Here is a 22,500-nt window from a genome sequence, read left to right on the forward strand (position 1 = left end):
CTTCTTCCTCCACCCCCCCCTCCAGCACAAATCCTCTTCCTCCACCCCCCCCCTTCCAGCACAAATCCTCTTCCTCCACCCCCCCTCCAGCACAAATCCTCTTCCTCCACCCCCCCCCTCCAGCACAAATCCTCTTCCTCCACCCCCCCCCTCCAGCACAAATCCTCTTCCTCCACCCCCCTCCAGCACAAATCCTCTTCCTCCACCCCCCCCCCTCCAACACAAATCCTCTTCCTCCACCCCATCCAGCACAAATCCTCTTCCTCCACCCCCCCTCCAGCACAAATCCTCTTCCTCCATCCCCCCCTCCAGCACAAATCCTCTTCCTCCACCCCCCCCCCTCCAGCACAAATCCTCTTCCTCCACCCCCCCAACACAAATCCTCTTCCTTCACCCCCCTCCAGCACAAATCCTCTTCCTCCACCCCCCTCCAGCACAAATCCTCTTCCTCCACCCCCCCTCCAGCACAAATCCTCTTCCTCCACCCCCCGTCCACCACAAATCCTCTTCCTCCACCCCCCCCCACCACAAATCCTCTTCCTCCCCCCCCCCCCCTCCACCACAAATCCTCTTCCTCCCCCCCCCCTCCACCACAAATCCTCTTCCTCCCCCCCCCCCCCCTCCAGCACAAATCCTCTTCCTCCACCCCCCCCCTCCAGCACAAATCCTCTTCCTCCACCCCCCTCCAGCACAAATCCTCTTCCTCCACCCCCCCCCTCCAACACAAATCCTCTTCCTCCACCCCCTCCAGCACAAATCCTCTTCCTCCATCCCCCCCCTCCAGCACAAATCCTCTTCCTCCACCCCCCCCCCCTCCAGCACAAATCCTCTTCCTCCACCCCCCCAACACAAATCCTCTTCCTCCACCCCCCTCCAGCACAAATCCTCTTCCTCCACCCCCCCTCCAGCACAAATCCTCTTCCTCCACCCCCCCCCTCCAGCACAAATCCTCTTCCTCCACCCCCCCCTCCACCACAAATCCTCTTCCTCCATCCCCCCTCCACCACAAATCCTCTTCCTCCACCCCCCCCCCCTCCAGCACAAATCCTCTTCCTCCACCCCCCTCCAGCACAAATCCTCTTCCTCCACCCCCCTCCAGCACAAATCCTCTTCCTCCACCCCCCTCCAACACAAATCCTCTTCCTCCACCCCCTCCAGCACAAATCCTCTTCCTCCATCCCCCCCCTCCAGCACAAATCCTCTTCCTCCACCCCCCCCCCCTCCAGCACAAATCCTCTTCCTCCACCCCCCCAACACAAATCCTCTTCCTCCACCCCCCTCCAGCACAAATCCTCTTCCTCCACCCCCCCTCCAGCACAAATCCTCTTCCTCCACCCCCCCCCTCCAGCACAAATCCTCTTCCTCCACCCCCCCCTCCAGCACAAATCCTCTTCCTCCACCCCCCGTCCACCACAAATCCTCTTCCTCCACCCCCCCCTCCACCACAAATCCTCTTCCTCCACCCCCCCCCCTCCACCACAAATCCTCTTCCTCCATCCCCCCCTCCACCACAAATCCTCTTCCTCCACCCCCCCCCCCTCCAGCACAAATCCTCTTCCTCCACCCCCCCCCCTCCAGCACAAATCCTCTTCCTCCACCCCCCCAACACAAATCCTCTTCCTCCACCCCCCCTCCAGCACAAATCCTCTTCCTCCACCCCCCCCTCCAGCACAAATCTTCTTCCTCCACCCCCCCCTCCAGCACAAATCCTCTTCCTCCACCCCCTCCAGCACAAATCCTCTTCCTCCACCCCCCCAACACAAATCCTCTTCCTCCACCCCCCCCTCCAGCACAAATCCTCTTCCTCCACCCCCCCCCTCCAGCACAAATCCTCTTCCTCCACCCCCTCCAGCACAAATCCTCTTCCTCCACCCCCCCCTCCAGCACAAATCCTCTTCCTCCACCCCCCCAACACAAATCCTCTTCCTCCACCCCCCCCTCCAGCACAAATCCTCTTCCTCCACCCCCCCTCCAGCACAAATCCTCTTCCTCCACCCCCCCCTCCAGCACAAATCCTCTTCCTCCACCCCCCGTCCAGCACAAATCCTCTTCCTCCACCCCCCCAACACAAATCCTCTTCCTCCACCCCCCTCCAGCACAAATCCTCTTCCTCCACCCCCCCTCCAGCACAAATCTTCTTCCTCCCCCCCCCCTCCAGCACAAATCCTCTTCCTCCACCCCCCCTCCAGCACAAATCCTTTTCCTCCCCCCCCCCTCCAGCACAAATCCTCTTCCTCCACCCCCCCCCAGCACAAATCTTCTTCCTCCACCCCCCCTCCAGCACAAATCCTCTTCCTCCACCCCCCCCCCCTCCAGCACAAATCCTCTTCCTCCACCCCCCCTCCAGCACAAATCCTTTTCCTCCACCCCCCCTCCAGCACAAATCCTCTTCCTCCACCCCCCCTCCAGCACAAATCCTCTTCCTCCACCCCCCCCCCCAACACAAATCCTCTTCCTCCACCCCCCCCTCCAGCACAAATCCCATTCCGGGATCACTGGGGGTTCAGTAAAACCAGAGACACAGGGCCAGATCCTTAAAAGGCTTACAACGGCGCAGCGCCATGTGCGCCGTCGTAAGTCCCAATCCGTCCCGTTGTATCTATGCGCCTGATTCTTAGATATCCATTAGATCCGACAGGCTTAGTAAGTCTCTTACACCATCGGATCTTAGATGCATTTTTTTCCCGCCGCTAGGTGGCGCTTCCGTCGTTTTCCCCGTCATCTTTGCAAATTAGCTATTTACGCGAGATTCCCGAACCTACGCGCGCACACGGCAGTGAAGTTACGACGTTTCCGTAGCATTTGCGCGGCGTAAAGTTGCCCCTGCTATATGAGGCGCAACCAACGTTAAGTATGGCCGTCGTTCCCGCGTCGAAATTTAAAAAAGTTAAGTCGTTTGCGCAAGTCGTCCTGTGAATGGGGCCGGACGCCAATTTACGTTCACGTCGAAAACCAATGACGTCCTTGCGACGTCATTTAGCGCAATGCACGTCGGGAAACTTTAGGGACGGCGCGTGCGCAGTACGTTTCGGCGCCTAATTTAAATGCTCTCCGCCCCCTACCCGGATCATTTGAATTAGGCGGGCTTGCGCCGGGGGGGGGGATTTACGCTACGCCGCCGCAACTTTACAGGGCAAGTGCTTTGTGAATCGAGCGCTTGCCCGTAAAACTTGCGGCCGCGTATTACGCCAGTCTACGAGAATCTGGCCCAGTGTGTAGAAATCTGTCCCTGAAATGTCCGCCATGCTTCTGATGTGTAAATCCCGAGATTTTATCTGCACCGCCTCCTAGCGTGGGGGCCATCTGTAAGTCCGGGGGCCCCATAATCTTCTATTGCCCGGGGGCCCCATGAGTTGTCAGTCCGCCCCTGTGGGGGATACAATGTAGCCGAGGCTCACGGGGGAGGGGGTCAGACTGCAGGAAGTCCCTCCCCCCATCCCCCTCCTCCCATTCATCTCCCGGCTCGCCCCCCTCCCCCCTGGTTTGCGTATTTCCTCTCTTATCAGGAAGCTCTCAGTGTTTTGTATACAGAGATTCCCCTCCTCCTCCTCCTCCTCCAGGGGCCCCAGAGAAGACCTGAGGGCCACACCACAGGCCAGGATCTCCGTCCTCCCCGTCCTCCCATGGTACATCCCTCCAAGGCCCCCCGTCCTCCTCCTCCGTGTCATTGGGTGAGTAGAAATGACCCCCATTGTGTATTTGTACCCCCCCCCATTCCTGGGGCCCCTGTGTTATATATATGGGGGGCCTCAGTGACCCTCTATACACTGGATTCCCCCCCCCCCCAATCTTCATGTATGTGACATCGATCGTCTGCAGGGCCGATCCTCATCCACCGTGTCTCCAATCTACAGAGATTGTATCAGGCCCGGGCATTTTAGACTGAGCAGGGGGTGCGGTACAGGGTGTCTCTCTCTGGTGGTGTGGTACAGGGTGGCTCTCTCTGGTTGTGTGGTACAGGGTGGCTCTCTCTGGTGGGGTGGTACAGCGTGTCTCTCTCTGGTGGTGTAGGTACAGGGTGGCTCTCTCTGGTGGTGCGGTACAGGGTGTCTCTCTCTGGTGGTGTGGTACAAGGTAGCTCTCTCTGGTGGTGTGGTACATGGTGTCTCTCTCTGGTGGTGTGGTACAGGGTGGCTCTCTCTGGTGGTGTGGTACAAGGTAGCTCTCTCTGGTGGTGTGGTACAGGGTGTCTCTCTCTGGTGGTGCGGTACAGGGTGGCTCTCTCTGGTGGTGTGGTACATGGTGGCTCTCTCTGGTGGTGTGGTACAGGGTGGCTCTCTGGTGGTGTGGTACATGGTGTCTCTCTCTGGTGGTGTGGTACAGGGTGGCTCTCTCTGGTGGTGTGGTACAGGGTGGCTCTCTCTGGTGGTGTGGTACAGGGTGTCTCTCTCTGGTGGTGTGGTACATGGTGACTCTCTCTGGTGGTGTGGTACAGGGTGGCTCTCTCTGGTGGTGTGGTACAGGGTGGCTCTCTCTGGTGGTGCGGTACAGGGTGGCTCTCTCTGGTGGTGTGGTACAGGGTGGCTCTCTCTGGTGGTGCGGTACAGGGTGGCTCTCTCTGGTGGTGTGGTACAGGGTGTCTCTCTCTGGTGGTGTGGTACAGGGTGGCTCTCTCTCTGGTGGTGCGGTACATGGTGTCTCTCTCTGGTGGTGTGGTACAGGGTGGCTCTCTCTGGTGGTGTGGTACATGGTGGCTCTCTCTGGTGGTGTGGTACATGGTGGCTCTCTCTGGTGGTGTGGTACATGGTGTCTCTCTCTGGTGGTGCGGTACATGGTGTCTCTCTCTGGTGGTGTGGTACAGGGTGGCTCTCTCTGGTGGTGTGGTACAAGGTAGCTCTCTCTGGTGGTGTGGTACAGGGTGGCTCTCTCTGGTGGTGTGGTACAAGGTAGCTCTCTCTGGTGGTGTGGTACAGGGTGTCTCTCTCTGGTGGTGCGGTACATGGTGGCTCTCTCTGGTGGTGCGGTACAGGGTGGCTCTCTCTGGTGGTGTGGTACAGGATGGCTCTCTCTGGTGGTGTGGTACATGGTGGCTCTCTCTGGTGGTGTGGTACATGGTGGCTCTCTCTGGTGGTGTGGTACAGGGTGGCTCTCTCTGGTGGTGTGGTACAGGGTGTCTCTCTCTGGTGGTGTGGTACAGGGTGGCTCTCTCTGGTGGTGTGGTACATGGTGGCTCTCTCTGGTGGTGTGGTACAGGGTGGCTCTCTCTGGTGGTGCGGTACATGGTGTCTCTCTCTGGTGGTGTGGTACAGGGTGTCTCTCTCTGGTGGTGTGGTACAGGGTGGCTCTCTCTGGTGGTGTGGTACAGGGTGGCTCTCTCTGGTGGTGTGGTACATGGTGGCTCTCTCTGATGGTGTGGTACAGGGTGGCTCTCTCTGGTGGTGTGGTACAGGGTGGCTCTCTCTGGTGGTGTGGTACAGGGTGGCTCTCTCTGGTGGTGCGGTACAGGGTGGCTCTCTCTGGTGGTGTGGTACAGGGTGGCTCTCTCTGGTGGTGCGGTACATGGTGGCTCTCTCTGGTGGTGTGGTACAGGGTGGCTCTCTCTGGTGGTGCGGTACAGGGTGGCTCTCTCTGGTGGTGTGGTACAGGGTGGCTCTCTCTGGTGGTGTGGTACAGCGTGTCTCTCTCTGGTGGTGCGGTACAGGGTGTCTCTCTCTGGTGGTGTGGTACAGGGTGGCTCTCTCTGGTGGTGTGGTACATGGTGTCTCTCTCTGGTGGTGTGGTACAGGGTGTCTCTCTCTGGTGGTGTGGTACATGGTGTCTCTCTCTGGTGGTGTGGTACAGGGTGGCTCTCTCTGGTGGTGTGGTACAGGGTGGCTCTCTCTGGTGGTGTGGTACATGGTGGCTCTCTCTGGTGGTGCGGTACAGAGTGTCTCTCTCTGGTGGTGTGGTACAGGGTGGCTCTCTCTGGTGGTGTGGTACAGGGTGTCTCTCTCTCTGGTGGTGTGGTACAGGGTGTCTCTCTCTCTGGTGGTGTGGTACAGGGTGGCTCTCTCTCTGGTGGTGTGGTACAGGGTGGCTCTCTCTGGTGGTGTGGTACAGGGTGTCTCTCTCTGGTGGTGTGGTACAGGGTGGCTCTCTCTGGTCGTGCGGTACAGGGTGGCTCTCTCTGGTGGTGTGGTACAGGGTGGCTCTCTCTGGTGGTGTGGTACAGGGTGGCTCTCTCTGGTGGTGTGGTACAGGGTGGCTCTCTCTGGTGGTGTAGGTACAGGGTGGCTCTCTCTGGTGGTGTGGTACATGGTGTCTCTCTCTGGTGGTGTAGGTACAGGGTGGCTCTCTCTGGTGGTGTGGTACAGGGTGGCTCTCTCTGGTGGTGTGGTACAGAGTGTCTCTCTCTGGTGGTGTGGTACAGGGTGGCTCTCTCTGGTGGTGTGGTACAGGGTGGCTCTCTCTGGTGGTGCGGTACAGGGTGGCTCTCTCTGGTGGTGTGGTACAGGGTGGCTCTCTCTGGTGGTGTGGTACATGGTGTCTCTCTCTGGTGGTGTGGTACATGGTGTCTCTCTCTGGTGGTGTGGTACAGGGTGGCTCTCTCTGGTGGTGCGGTACAGGGTGGCTCTCTCTGGTGGTGCGGTACATGGTGTCTCTCTCTCTGGTGGTGTAGGTACAGGGTGGCTCTCTCTGGTGGTGTGGTACAGGGTGTCTCTCTCTGGTGGTGTGGTACAGGGTGTCTCTCTCTGGTGGTGTGGTACAGGGTGGCTCTCTCTGGTGGTGTGGTACAGGGTGGCTCTCTCTCTGGTGGTGTGGTACAGGGTGGCTCTCTCTGGTGGTGTGGTACAGGGTGTCTCTCTCTGGTGGTGTGGTACAGGGTGGCTCTCTCTGGTGGTGTGGTACAGGGTGTCTCTCTCTGGTGGTGTGGTACATGGTGGCTCTCTCTGGTGGTGTGGTACAGGGTGGCTCTCTCTGGTGGTGTGGTACAGGGTGGCTCTCTCTGGTGGTGCGGTACATGGTGGCTCTCTCTGGTGGTGCAGTACAGGGTGGCTCTCTGGTGGTGCGGTACACGGTGGCTCTCTCTGGTGGTGCGGTACAGGGTGGCTCTCTCTGGTGGTGCGGTACAGGGTGGCTCTCTCTGGTGGTGCGGTACAGGGTGTCTCTCTCTGGTGGTGCGGTACAGGGTGGCTCTCTCTCTCTGGTGGTGCGGTACAGGGTGGCTCTCTCTGGTGGTGTGGTACAGGGTGGCTCTCTCTGGTTGTGTGGTACAGGGTGGCTCTCTCTGGTGGTGCGGTACAGGGTGGCTCTCTCTGGTGGTGTGGTACAGGGTGGCTCTCTCTGGTGGGGTGGTACAGGGTGTCTCTCTCTGGTGGTGCGGTACAGCGTGGCTCTCTCTGGTGGTGTGGTACAGCGTGGCTCTCTCTGGTGGTGTGGTACAGGGTGGCTCTCTCTGGTGGTGTGGTACATGGTGGCTCTCTCTGGTGGTGCAGTACAGGGTGGCTCTCTCTGGTGGTGCGGTACAGGGTGGCTCTCTCTGGTGGTGCGGTACAGGGTGGCTCTCTCTGGTGGTGTGGTACAGGGTGGCTCTCTCTCTGGTGGTGTGGTACAGGGTGGCTCTCTCTGGTGGTGTGGTACAGGGTGGCTCTCTCTGGTGGGGTGGTACAGGGTGTCTCTCTCTGGTGGTGTGGTACATGGTGACTCTCTCTGGTGGTGTGGTACAGGGTGGCTCTCTCTGGTGGTGCGGTACAGCGTGGCTCTCTCTGGTGGTGTGGTACAGGGTGTCTCTCTCTGGTGGTGCGGTACATGGTGTCTCTCTCTGGTGGTGTGGTACAGGGTGGCTCTCTCTGGTGGTGTGGTACATGGTGACTCTCTCTGGTGGTGCGGTACAGGGTGGCTCTCTCTGGTGGTGCGGTAAAGCGTGGCTCTCTGGTGGTGTGGTACATGGTGACTCTCTCTGGTGGTGTGGTACATGGTGACTCTCTCTGGTGGTGTGGTACAGGGTGGCTCTCTCTGGTGGTGTGGTACAGGGTGGCTCTCTCTGGTGGTGCGGTACAGGGTGGCTCTCTCTGGTGGTGCGGTACAGGGTGGCTCTCTCTGGTGGTGCGGTACAGGGTGGCTCTCTCTCTGGTGGTGTGGTACAGGGTGTCTCTCTCTGGTGGTGTGGTACAGCGTGGCTCTCTCTCTGGTGGTGTGGTACAGCGTGGCTCTCTCTCTGGTGGGGTGGTACAGGGTGGCTCTCTCTCTGGTGGTGTGGTACAGGGTGGCTCTCTCTGGTGGTGCGGTACAGCGTGGCTCTCTCTCTGGTGGTGCGGTACAGCGTGGCTCTCTCTCTGGTGGTGCGGTACAGCGTGGCTCTCTCTCTGGTGGTGCGGTACAGGGTGGCTCTCTCTGGTGGTGCGGTACAGGGTGGCTCTCTCTGGTGGTGCGGTACATGGTGGCTCTCTCTGGTGGTGTGGTACAGGGTGGCTCTCTCTGGTGGTGTGGTACAGGGTGGCTCTCTCTGGTGGTGCGGTACAGGGTGGCTCTCTGGTGGTGTGGTACAGGGTGGCTCTCTGGTGGTGTGGTACATGGTGGCTCTCTCTGGTGGTGTGGTACAGGGTGGCTCTCTCTGGTGGTGTGGTACAGGGTGGCTCTCTCTGGTGGTGTGGTACAGGGTGGCTCTCTCTGGTGGTGTGGTACAGGGTGGCTCTCTCTGGTGGTGTGGTACAGGGTGGCTCTCTCTGGTGGTGTGGTACATGGTGGCTCTCTCTGGTGGTGTGGTACAGGGTGTCTCTCTCTGGTGGTGTGGTACAGGGTGTCTCTCTCTGGTGGTGTGGTACATGGTGGCTCTCTCTGGTGGTGTGGTACAGGGTGGCTCTCTCTGGTGGTGTGGTACAGGGTGGCTCTCTCTGGTGGTGTGGTACAGGGTGTCTCTCTCTGGTGGTGTGGTACAGGGTGGCTCTCTCTGGTGGTGTGGTACAGGGTGGCTCTCTCTGGTGGTGTGGTACAGGGTGGCTCTCTCTGGTGGTGTGGTACAGGGTGGCTCTCTCTGGTGGTGTGGTACAGGGTGGCTCTCTCTGGTGGTGTGGTACATGGTGTCTCTCTCTGGTGGTGTGGTACATGGTGGCTCTCTCTGGTGGTGTGGTACATGGTGGCTCTCTCTGGTGGTGTGGTACAGGGTGTCTCTCTCTGGTGGTGTGGTACAGGGTGTCTCTCTCTGGTGGTGTGGTACAGGGTGTCTCTCTCTGGTGGTGTGGTACAGGGTGGCTCTCTCTGGTGGTGCGGTACATGGTGGCTCTCTCTGGTGGTGCGGTACAGGGTGGCTCTCTGGTGGTGCGGTACACGGTGGCTCTCTCTGGTGGTGTGGTACAGGGTGGCTCTCTGGTGGTGTGGTACAGGGTGTCTCTCTCTGGTTGTGCGGTACAGGGTGTCTCTCTCTGTTAGTGTGGTACAGCGTGGCTCTCTCTGGTGGGGTGGTACAGGGTGGCTCTCTCTGGTGGTGCGGTACAGGGTGGCTCTCTCTGGTGGTGCGGTACAGGGTGGCTCTCTCTGGTGGTGCGGTACAGGGTGTCTCTCTCTGGTGGTGCGGTACAGGGTGGCTCTCTCTCTCTGGTGGTGCGGTACAGGGTGGCTCTCTCTGGTGGTGTGGTACAGGGTGGCTCTCTCTGGTTGTGTGGTACAGGGTGGCTCTCTCTGGTGGTGCGGTACAGGGTGGCTCTCTCTGGTGGTGTGGTACAGGGTGGCTCTCTCTGGTGGGGTGGTACAGGGTGTCTCTCTCTGGTGGTGCGGTACAGCGTGGCTCTCTCTGGTGGTGTGGTACAGCGTGGCTCTCTCTGGTGGTGTGGTACAGGGTGGCTCTCTCTGGTGGTGTGGTACAGGGTGGCTCTCTCTGGTGGTGCGGTACATGGTGGCTCTCTCTGGTGGTGCAGTACAGGGTGGCTCTCTGGTGGTGCGGTACACGGTGGCTCTCTCTGGTGGTGCGGTACAGGGTGGCTCTCTCTGGTGGTGCGGTACAGGGTGGCTCTCTCTGGTGGTGCGGTACAGGGTGTCTCTCTCTGGTGGTGCGGTACAGGGTGGCTCTCTCTCTCTGGTGGTGCGGTACAGGGTGGCTCTCTCTGGTGGTGTGGTACAGGGTGGCTCTCTCTGGTTGTGTGGTACAGGGTGGCTCTCTCTGGTGGTGCGGTACAGGGTGGCTCTCTCTGGTGGTGCGGTACAGGGTGGCTCTCTCTGGTGGGGTGGTACAGGGTGTCTCTCTCTGGTGGTGCGGTACAGCGTGGCTCTCTCTGGTGGTGTGGTACAGCGTGGCTCTCTCTGGTGGTGTGGTACAGGGTGGCTCTCTCTGGTGGTGTGGTACATGGTGGCTCTCTCTGGTGGTGTGGTACATGGTGGCTCTCTCTGGTGGTGCAGTACAGGGTGGCTCTCTCTGGTGGTGCGGTACAGGGTGGCTCTCTCTGGTGGTGCGGTACAGGGTGGCTCTCTCTGGTGGTGTGGTACAGGGTGGCTCTCTCTCTGGTGGTGTGGTACAGGGTGGCTCTCTCTGGTGGTGTGGTACAGGGTGGCTCTCTCTGGTGGGGTGGTACAGGGTGTCTCTCTCTGGTGGTGTGGTACATGGTGACTCTCTCTGGTGGTGTGGTACAGGGTGGCTCTCTCTGGTGGTGCGGTACAGCGTGGCTCTCTCTGGTGGTGTGGTACAGGGTGTCTCTCTCTGGTGGTGCGGTACATGGTGTCTCTCTCTGGTGGTGTGGTACAGGGTGGCTCTCTCTGGTGGTGTGGTACAGGGTGGCTCTCTCTGGTGGTGTGGTACATGGTGACTCTCTCTGGTGGTGCGGTACAGGGTGGCTCTCTCTGGTGGTGCGGTACAGCGTGGCTCTCTGGTGGTGTGGTACATGGTGACTCTCTCTGGTGGTGTGGTACATGGTGACTCTCTCTGGTGGTGTGGTACAGGGTGGCTCTCTCTGGTGGTGTGGTACAGGGTGGCTCTCTCTGGTGGTGCGGTACAGGGTGGCTCTCTCTGGTGGTGCGGTACAGGGTGGCTCTCTCTGGTGGTGCGGTACAGGGTGGCTCTCTCTCTGGTGGTGTGGTACAGGGTGTCTCTCTCTGGTGGTGTGGTACAGCGTGGCTCTCTCTCTGGTGGTGTGGTACAGCGTGGCTCTCTCTCTGGTGGGGTGGTACAGGGTGGCTCTCTCTCTGGTGGTGTGGTACAGGGTGGCTCTCTCTGGTGGTGCGGTACAGCGTGGCTCTCTCTCTGGTGGTGCGGTACAGCGTGGCTCTCTCTCTGGTGGTGCGGTACAGCGTGGCTCTCTCTGGTGGTGTGGTACAGGGTGGCTCTCTCTGGTGGTGTGGTACAGGGTGGCTCTCTCTGGTGGTGTGGTACAGGGTGGCTCTCTCTGGTGGTGTGGTACAGGGTGGCTCTCTCTGGTGGTGTGGTACATGGTGGCTCTCTCTGGTGGTGTGGTACAGGGTGTCTCTCTCTGGTGGTGTGGTACAGGGTGTCTCTCTCTGGTGGTGTGGTACAGGGTGGCTCTCTCTGGTGGTGTGGTACAGGGTGGCTCTCTCTGGTGGTGTGGTACAGGGTGGCTCTCTCTGGTGGTGTGGTACAGGGTGTCTCTCTCTGGTGGTGTGGTACAGGGTGGCTCTCTCTGGTGGTGTGGTACAGGGTGGCTCTCTCTGGTGGTGTGGTACAGGGTGGCTCTCTCTGGTGGTGTGGTACATGGTGGCTCTCTCTGGTGGTGTGGTACAGGGTGTCTCTCTCTGGTGGTGTGGTACAGGGTGGCTCTCTCTGGTGGTGTGGTACAGGGTGGCTCTCTCTGGTGGTGTGGTACAGGGTGGCTCTCTCTGGTGGCGTAGGTACAGTGTGGCTCTCTCATCGCAACACATACACCATGCATTGTTAATAAGAAAGAGTCACGTTCATTTTATCATCCAATGTGACATCAATTCATGTTATAGGGCCCATCAAAGGCCGCCAGTTTGCCCCATCATTTGCCGCCAGTTTGCCCCCCCTCACCTGGCACTTCCCTTTCTCAGGTCAGCGCCGTCCTCCTCCAAGTCCTCAATGTCTTCTCCCGTCCTTTTCATGTCATCTCTGCTATGATTGGACGCCTGATAGGCGTGCCCGCTGCTTAATTTGGAAGCCGATTAGAGCCGACGGCTCCAATGTAATTCAAATGGCCGGCGCTCAACAGGGGGCCGGACACCGGAATAGGGGGGGCATCGGTGACAATAGATTCATACAATGCATGGAATCTTTCTATTGTTGAGTGACGGGTGCAGAGGAGAGAGGGGGCGGGGCTCCCGCACCCACTATGGACCGCCACTGATTTCAGTCCTAAATTCCAGTAAAATAATCTGGTGATCCTGCCCTTCGGGGTCATCTCCTCATCTTCAGGAGGGTCTCATCTCCTCATCTTCAGGAGGGTCTCATCTCCTCATCTTCAGGAGGGTCTCATCTCCTCATCTTCAGGAGGGTCTCATCTTCTCATCTTCAGGAGGGTCTCATCTCCTCATCTTCAGGAGGGTCTCATCTCCTCATCTTCAGGAGGGTCTCATCTCCTCATCTTCAGGAGGGTCTCATCTTCTCATCTTCTCATCCCCTCATCCCCTCATCTCCTCATCTCCTCATCCCCTCCTCTCCTTCTCTCCTTCTCTCCTTCTCTCCTTCTCTTCTTCTCTTCTTCTCTTCTTCTCTTCTTCTCTCCTTCTCTCCTTCTCTCCTTCTCTCCTTCTCTCCTTCTCTTCTTCTCTTCTTCTCATCTTCTTCTCTTCTTCTCATCTTCTTCTCTTCTTCTGTTCTTCTCTTCTTCTTCTCCTCTTCTTCTCCTCATCTCCTCATCTTCTTCTCTTCTTCTCTTCTTCTCTTCTTCTCATCTTCTCGTCCCCTCATCCCCTCATCTCCTCATCTTCAGGAGGGTCTCATCTCCTCATCTTCAGGAGGGTCTCATCTCCTCATCTTCAGGAGGGTCTCATCTCCTCATCTTCAGGAGGGTCTCATCTCCTCATCTTCAGGAGGGTCTCATCTCCTCATCTTCAGGTGGGTCTCATCTCCTCATCTCCTCATCTTCAGGAGGGTCTCATCTCCTCATCCCCTCATCTCCTCATCTTCAGGAGGGTCTCATCCCCTCATCTTCAGGAGGGTCTCATTTTCTCATCTCCCCATCTTCAGGAGGGTCTCATCCCCTCATCTTCAGGAGGGTCTCATCTTCTCATCTTCTCATCTCCCCATCTTCAGGAGGGTCTCATCTCCTCATCTTCAGGAGGGTCTCGTCTCCTCATCTTCTCATCATCTTCTTCTCCTCATCCCCTCATCTCCCCCTCCATCTTCTCCTCTCCTCATCATCATCTTCTTCTCATCTTCTCTTCTTCTCTTCTTCTCATCTTCAGGAGGGTCTCATCTTCTCATCTTCTCATCATCTCCTCATTATCTTCTCATCTTCTCTCCCTCTCAGCAGAACATCCAGTCGGTGGAGAATGTCTTTGTTGGACGCCAAGTATCTCAGAAGCATCAAAGGAGCTCAGGCCTTCATCAGCATGGACCCCAACCTACTACGTGAGTAGATGATGGACTCACATGGTGTATAAAGATGGATGGGAGTGGGGGGGTATCTACAACTAGGAGGGGGTATCTACAACTAGGAGGGGGTATCCGCAACCATGGCACAGCATGGGGCTATTCCGGGGCTCAGAGCACCACGACCTTCCCACCATGAGCATAATTAGCGTTGATGTAAGTCAGGGGAGCAGCAGAAGAGGTTCTCCCCCCCCCCCCCCCCATGGCCATTATTTTGGAGGTGCTTGTCCCTCATTTTCCAGTATTATGGAGGTTCTCCCCCCCCCCCCCATGGCCAGAATTATGAGGGTGCTCTCCCCACATGACCAGTATTATGCCCCCCATGGCCAGTATTATGGAGGTCCTCTTCCCCCCCATGGCCAATTGTTACAATTATGCACCTCCATAATACTGGCCATGGGGGGAAGAGGACCTCCATAATTGGCTGGCAAGTGGTTAATAAGAAGTTACTCTTCTCCCATGCCCATTATTATGGAGTTGCCCCCTCCCTCAACGACCATTAATATAACACATGTACACCAACACAGGTTGAATTGGATGGACTATTGTCTTTATTCAATCTTACCTACTATGTAACTATTTAATATGGAGTTGCCCCCTCCCGTGGCCATTGTTATGGAGTTGCCCCCTCCCGTGGCCATTGTTATGGAGTTGCCCCCTCCCGTGGCCATTGTTATGGAGTTGCCCCCTCCCATGGCCATTGTTATGGAGTTGCCCCCTCCCGTGGCCATTGTTATGGAGTTGCCCCCTCCCGTGGCCATTGTTATGGAGTTGCCCCCTCCCGTGGCCATTGTTATGGAGTTGCCCCCTCCCGTGGCCCTTGTTATGGATTTGCCCCCTCCCGTGGCCATTGTTATGGAGTTGCCCCCTCCCGTGGCCATTGTTATGGAGTTGCCCCCTCCCGTGGCCATTGTTATGGAGTTGCCCCCTCCCGTGGCCATTGTTATGGAGTTGCCCCCTCCCGTGGCCCTTGTTATGGATTTGCCCCCTCCCGTGGCCCTTGTTATGGATTTGCCCCCTCCCGTGGCCCTTGTTATGGAGTTGCCCCCTCCCGTGGCCCTTGTTATTGAGTTGCCCCCTCCCGTGGCCCTTGTTATGGAGTTGCCCCCTCCCGTGGCCCTTGTTATGGAGTTGACCCCTACCGTGGCCATTGTTATGTAGTTGCCCCCTACCGTGGCCCTTGTTATGGAGTTGCCCCCTCCCGTGGCCCTTGTTATGGAGTTGCCCCCTCCCGTGGCCATTGTTATGTAGTTGCCCACTCCCGTGGCCATTGTTATGGAGTTGCCCCCTCCCGTGGCCATTGTTATGGAGTTGCCCCCTCCCGTGGCCATTGTTATGAAGTTGCCCCCTCCCGTGGCCATTGTTATGGATTTGCCCCCTCCCGTGGCCATTGTTATGGAGTTGCCCCCTCCCGTGGCCATTGTTATGGAGTTGCCCCCTCCCGTGGCCATTGTTATGAAGTTGCCCCCTCCCGTGGCCATTGTTATGAAGTTGCCCCCTCCCGTGGCCATTGTTATGGATTTGCCCCCTCCCGTGGCCATTGTTATGGAGTTGCCCCCTCCCGTGGCCATTGTTATGGAGTTGCCCCCTACCGTGGCCATTGTTATGGAGTTGCCCCCTCCCGTGGCCATTGTTATGGAGTTGCCCCCTCCCGTGGCCATTGTTATGGAGTTGCCCCCTCCCGTGGCCATTGTTATGCCCTTGTTGCAAGTTATCCCTTCCGAATGACCTCTCCGTGTTTTGTATGGCGCAGGATTTCCGGAGGTCGTATTGGAAAGGATCCAGATAAAGATCGAGGAAGACCCGACCCCTTCCATCAATACAGACGGTGAGTCCCTTCCCATGGGAATAAGAATTGGGAGCCGATGACGGATCATTAAATGTTCGTGGCGGCTTCACATTCCCAGACATCCCGGGATCATCCATGGTTACTTCCCAACATTCCCAGACATCCCGGGATCATCCATTGTAACTTCCCAACATTCCCAGACATCCCGGGATCATCCATTGTAACTTCCCAACTTTCCCAGACATCCCGGTATCATCCATTGTAACTTCCCAACATTCCCAGACATCCCGGGATCATCCATTGTAACTTCCCAACATTCCCAGACATCCCGGGATCATTCATTGTAACTTCCCAACTTTCCCAGACATCCCGGTATCATCCATTGTAACTTCCCAACATTCCCTGACATCCCGGGATCATCCATTGTAACTTCCCAACATCCCGGGATCATCCATTGTAACTTCCCAACATTCCCAGACATCCCGGGATCATCCATTGTAACTTCCCAACATTCCCAGACATTCCAGGATCATCCATTGTAACTTCCCAACTTTCCCAGACATCCCGGTATCATCCATTGTAACTTCCCAACATTCCCTGACATCCCGGGATCATCCATTGTAACTTCCCAACATCCCGGGATCATCCATTGTAACTTCCCAACATTCCCAGACATCCCGGGATCATCCATTGTAACTTCCCAACATTCCCAGACATTCCAGGATCATCCATTGTAACTTCCCAACATTCCCAGACATTCCGGGATCATCCATTGTAACTTCCCAACATTCCCAGACATCCCGGGATCATCCATTGTAACTTCCCAACATTCCCAGACATCCCGGGATCATCCATTGTAACTTCCCAACATTCCCAGACATCCCGGGATCATCCATTGTAACTTCCCAACATTCCCAGACATCCCGGGATCATTCATTGTAACTTCCCAACTTTCCCAGACATCCCGGTATCATCCATTGTAACTTCCCAACATTCCCAGACATCCCGGGATCATTCATTGTAACTTCCCAACTTTCCCAGACATCCCGGGATCATCCATTGTAACTTCCCAACATTCCCAGACATTCCGGGATCATCCATTGTAACTTCCCAACATTCCCAGACATCCCGGGATCATCCATTGTAACTTCCCAACATTCCCAGACATCCCGGGATCATCCATTGTAACTTCCCAACATTCCCAGACATCCCGGGATCATCCATTGTAACTTCCCAACATTCCCAGACATCCCGGGATCATTCATTGTAACTTCCCAACTTTCCCAGACATCCCGGTATCATCCATTGTAACTTCCCAACATTCCCAGACATCCCGGGATCATTCATTGTAACTTCCCAACTTTCCCAGACATCCCGGGATCATCCATTGTAACTTCCCAACATTCCCAGACATTCCGGGATCATCCATTGTAACTTCCCAACATTCCCAGACATCCCGGGATCATCCATTGTAACTTCCCAACTTTCCCAGACATCCCGGGATCATTCATTTTAACTTCCCAACATTCCCAGACATTCCGGGATCATCCATTGTAACTTCCCAACATTCCCAGACATCCCGGGATCATCCATTGTAACTTCCCAACATTCCCAGACATCCCAGCATCATCCATTGTAACTTCCCAACATTCCCAGACATCCCGGGATCATCCATTGTAACTTCCCAACATTCCCAGACATCCCGGGATCATCCATTGTAACTTCCCAACATTCCCAGACATCCCGAGATCATAGATCGTAACTTCCCAACATTCCCAGACATCCCGGGATCATAGATCGTAACTTCCCAACATTCCCAGACATCCCAGGATCATCCATTGTAACTTCCCAACATTCCCAGACATCCCGGGATCATCCATTGTAACTTCCCAACATTCCCAGACATCCCGGGATCATCCATTGTAACTTCCCAACACTCCCAGACATCCCGGGATCATCCATTGTAACTTCCCAACATTCCCAGACATCCCGGGATCATCCATTGTAACTTCCCAACATTCCCAGACATCCCGGGATCATCCATTGTAACTTTCCAACATTCCCAGACATCCCAGGATCATCCATTGTAACTTCCCAACATTCCCAGACATCCCGGGATCATCCATTGTAACTTCCCAACATTCCAAGACATCCTGGGATCATCCATTGTAACTTCCCAACATTCCCAGACATCCCGGGATCATAGATCGTAACTTCCCAACATTCCCAGACATCCTGGGATCATCCATTGTAACTTCCCAACATTCCCAGACATCCCGGGATCATCCATTGTAACTTCCCAACATTCCCAGACATCCCGGGATCATAGATCGTAACTTCCCAACATTCCCAGACATCCCGGGATCATCCATTGTAACTTCCCAACATTCCCAGACATCCCGGGATCATCCATTGTAACTTCCCAACATTCCCAGACATCCCGGGATCATCTATTCTATTGTAACTTCCCAACATTCCCAGACATCCCGGGATCATCCATTGTAACTTCCCAACACTCCCAGACATCCCGGGATCATCCATTGTAACTTCCCAACATTCCCAGACATCCCGGGATCATCCATTGTAACTTCCCAACATTCCCAGACATCCCGGGATCATCTATTCTATTGTAACTTCCCAACATTCCCAGACATCCCGGGATCATCCATTGTAACTTCCCAACATTCCCAGACATCCCGGGATCATCTATTGTAACTTCCCAACATTCCCAGACATCCCGGGATCATCCATTGTAACTTCCCAACATTCCCAGACATCCCGGGATCATAGATCGTAACTTCCCAACATTCCCAGACATCCCGGGATCATCCATTGTAACTTCCCAACATTCCCAGACATTCCGGGATCATCCATTGTAACTTCCCAACATTCCCAGACATCCCGGGATCATCTATTCTATTGTAACTTCCCAACATTCCCAGACATCCCGGGATCATCCATTGTAACTTCCCAACATTCCCAGACATCCCGGCATCATCCATTGTAACTTCCCAACATTCCCAGACATCCCGGGATCATCTATTGTAACTTCCCAACATTCCCAGACATCCCGGGATCATCCATTGTAACTTCCCAACATTCCCAGACATCCCGGGATCATAGATCGTAACTTCCCAACATTCCCAGACATCCCGGGATCATCCATTGTAACTTCCCAACATTCCCAGACATTCCGGGATCATCCATTGTAACTTCCCAACATTCCCAGACATCCCGGGATCATCCATTGTAACTTCCCAACATTCCCAGACATTCCGGGATCATCCATTGTAACTTCCCAACATTCCCAGACATCCCGGGATCATCCATTGTAACTTCCCAACATTCCCAGACATTCCGGGATCATCCATTGTAACTTCCCAACATTCCCAGACATTCCGGGATCATCCATTGTAACTTCCCAACATTCCCAGACATCCCGGGATCATCCATTGTAACTTCCCAACATTCCCAGACATCCCGTGATCATCTATTGTAACTTCCCAACATTCCCAGACATTCCGGGATCATCCATTGTAACTTCCCAACATTCCCAGACATCCCGGGATCATCCATTGTAACTTCCCAACATTCCCAGACATCCCAGCATCATCCATTGTAACTTCCCAACATTCCCAGACATCCCGGAATCATCCATTGTAACTTCCCAACATTCCCAGACATCCCGGGATCATCCATTGTAACTTCCCAACATTCCCAGACATCCCGGGATCATCCATTGTAACTTCCCAACATTCCCAGACATTCCGGGATCATAGATCGTAACTTCCCAACATTCCCAGACATCCCGGGATCATCCATTGTAGCTTCCCAACATTCCCAGACATTCCGGGATCATCCATTGTGACTTCCCAACATTCCCAGACATCCCGGGATCATCTATTGTAACTTCCCAACATTCCCAGACATCCCGGGATCATCTATTGTAACTTCCCAACATTCCCAGACATCCCGGGATCATCCATTGTAACTTCCCAACATTCCCAGACATCCCGGGATCATCCATTGTAACTTCCCAACATTCCCAGACATCCCGGGATCATCCATTGTAACTTCCCAACATTCCCAGACATCCCGGGATCATCTATTGTAACTTCCCAACATTCCCAGACATCCCGGGATCATCCATTGTAACTTCCCAACATTCCCAGACATCCCGGGATCATCTATTGTAACTTCCCAACATTCCCAGACATCCCGGGATCATCCATTGTAACTTCCCAACATTCCCAGACATTCCGGGATCATCCATTGTAACTTCCCAACATTCCCAGACATCCCGGGATCATCCATTGTAACTTCCCAACATTCCCAGACATCCCGGGATCATCCATTGTAACTTCCCAACATTCCCAGACATTCCGTGATCATCCATTGTAACTTCCCAACATTCCCAGACATTCCGGGATCATCCATTGTAACTTCCCAACATTCCCAGACATCCCGGGATCATCTATTGTAACTTCCCAACATTCCCAGACATCCCGGGATCATCCATTGTAACTTCCCAACATTCCCAGACATCCCGGGATCATCCATTGTAGCTTCCCAACATTCCCAGACATTCCGGGATCATCCATTGTGACTTCCCAACATTCCCAGACATCCCGGGATCATCTATTGTAACTTCCCAACATTCCCAGACATCCCGGGATCATCCATTGTAACTTCCCAACATTCCCAGACATTCCGGGATCATCCATTGTAACTTCCCAACATTCCCAGACATCCCGGGATCATCCATTGTAACTTCCCAACATTCCCAGACATCCCGGGATCATCCATTGTAACTTCCCAACATTCCCAGACATTCCGGGATCATCTATTGTAACTTCCCAACATTCCCAGACATCCCAGGATCATCCATTGTGACTTCCCAACATTCCCAGACATCCCGGGATCATCTATTGTAACTTCCCAACATTCCCAGACATCCCGGGATCATCCATTGTAACTTCCCAACATTCCCAGACATCCCGGGATCATCTATTGTAACTTCCCAACATTCCCAGACATCCCGGGATCATCCATTGTAACTTCCCAACATTCCCAGACATCCTGGGATCATCCATTGTAACTTCCCAACATTCCCAGACATCCCGGGATCATAGATCGTAACTTCCCAACATTCCCAGACATCCCGGGATCATCCATTGTAACTTCCCAACATTCCCAGACATCCCGGGATCATCCATTGTAACTTCCCAACATTCCCAGACATCCCAGGATCATCCATTGTAACTTCCCAACATTCCCAGACATCCCGGGATCATCCATTGTAACTTCCCAACATTCCCAGACATTCCGTGATCAACCATTGTAACTTCCCAACATTCCCACACATCCCGGGATCATCCATTGTAACTTCCCAACATTCCCACACATCCCGGGATCATCCATTGTAACTTCCCAACATTCCGGGATCATAGATTGTAACTTCCCAACATTCCCAGACATCCCAGGATCATCCATTGTAACTTCCCAACATTCCCAGACATCCCGGGATCATCCATTGTAGCTTCCCAACATTCCCAGACATTCCGGGATCATCCATTGTGACTTCCCAACATTCCCAGACATCCCGGGATCATCTATTGTAACTTCCCAACATTCCCAGACATTCCGGGATCAACCATTGTAACTTCCCAACATTCCCAGACATCCCGGGATCAACCATTGTAACTTCCCAACATTCCCACACATCCCGGGATCATCCATTGTAACTTCCCAACATTCCCAGACATCCCGGGATCATCCATTGTAACTTCCCAACATTCACAGACATCCCGGGATCATCCATTGTAACTTCCCAACATTCCCAGACATCCCGGGATCATCCATTGTAACTTCCCAACATTCCCAGACATCCTGGGATCATCCATTGTAACTTCCCAACATTCCCAGACATCCCGGGATCATCCATTGTAACTTCCCAACATTCACAGACATCCTGGGATCATAGATCATAACTTCCCAACATTCCCAGACATCCCGGGATCATAGATTGTAACTTCCCAACATTCCCAGACATCCCGGGATCATCCATTGTAACTTCCCAACATTCCCAGACATCCCGGGATCAACCATTGTAACTTCCCAACATTCCCAGACATTCCGGGATCAACCATTGTAACTTCCCAACATTCCCACACATCCCGGGATCATCCATTGTAACTTCCCAACATTCCCACACATCCCGGGATCATCCATTGTAACTTCCCAACATTCCGGGATCATCCATTGTAACTTCCCAACATTCCCAGACATCCCAGGATCATCCATTGTAACTTCCCAACATTCCCAGACATCCCGGGATCATCCATTGTAGCTTCCCAACATTCCCAGACATTCCGGGATCATCCATTGTGACTTCCCAACATTCCCAGACATCCCGGGATCATCTATTGTAACTTCCCAACATTCCCAGACATTCCGGGATCAACCATTGTAACTTCCCAACATTCCCAGACATCCCGGGATCAACCATTGTAACTTCCCAACATTCCCACACATCCCGGGATCATCCATTGTAACTTCCCAACATTCCCAGACATTCCGGGATCATCCATTGTAACTTCCCAACATTCCCAGACTTCCCGGGATCATCCATTGTAACTTCCCAACATTCCCAGACATCCCGGGATCATCCATTGTAACTTCCCAACATTCCCAGACATCCCGGGATCATCTATTGTAACTTCCCAACATTCCCAGACATCCCGGGATCATCCATTGTAACTTCCCAACATTCCCAGACTTCCCGGGATCATCCATTGTAACTTCCCAACATTCCCAGACATTCCGGGATCATCTATTGTAACTTCCCAACATTCCCAGACATCCCAGGATCATCCATTGTAACTTCCCAACATTCCCAGACATCCCGGGATCATAGATCGTAACTTCCCAACATTCCCAGACATCCCGGGATCATCCATTGTAACTTCCCAACATTCCCAGACATCCCGGGATCATCCATTGTAACTTCCCAACATTCCCAGACATCCCAGGATCATCCATTGTAACTTCCCAACATTCCCAGACATCCCGGGATCATCCATTGTAACTTCCCAACATTCCCAGACATCCCGGGATCATCCATTGTAACTTCCCAACATTCCCAGACATTCCGGGATCAACCATTGTAACTTCCCAACATTCCCAGACATTCCGGGATCAACCATTGTAACTTCCCAACATTCCCAGACATCCCGGGATC

At 54.8% G+C, this 22,500-nt stretch overlaps 1 protein-coding gene across 1 annotated transcript in view; it reads left to right on the forward strand.

Moving 5' to 3' along the window:
* Window positions 1-3,447: 3,447 nt before the first annotated feature.
* The window catches only part of LOC120941745, a 34,324-nt gene continuing 15,271 nt past the window's right edge, over window positions 3,448-22,500 (forward strand). Inside the window, exons 1-3 of the mRNA XM_040355375.1 lie at window positions 3,448-3,671; window positions 13,353-13,450; window positions 15,225-15,299. Coding sequence (XP_040211309.1) covers window positions 13,372-13,450; window positions 15,225-15,299 — 154 coding nt within the window. The 5' untranslated portion in view covers window positions 3,448-3,671; window positions 13,353-13,371. The remainder of the gene's footprint in view (window positions 3,672-13,352; window positions 13,451-15,224; window positions 15,300-22,500) is intronic.

The sequence above is a fragment of the Rana temporaria genome, chromosome 5, assembly GCF_905171775.1.
Source record: "Rana temporaria chromosome 5, aRanTem1.1, whole genome shotgun sequence".
Classification (NCBI taxonomy): domain Eukaryota; kingdom Metazoa; phylum Chordata; class Amphibia; order Anura; family Ranidae; genus Rana; species Rana temporaria.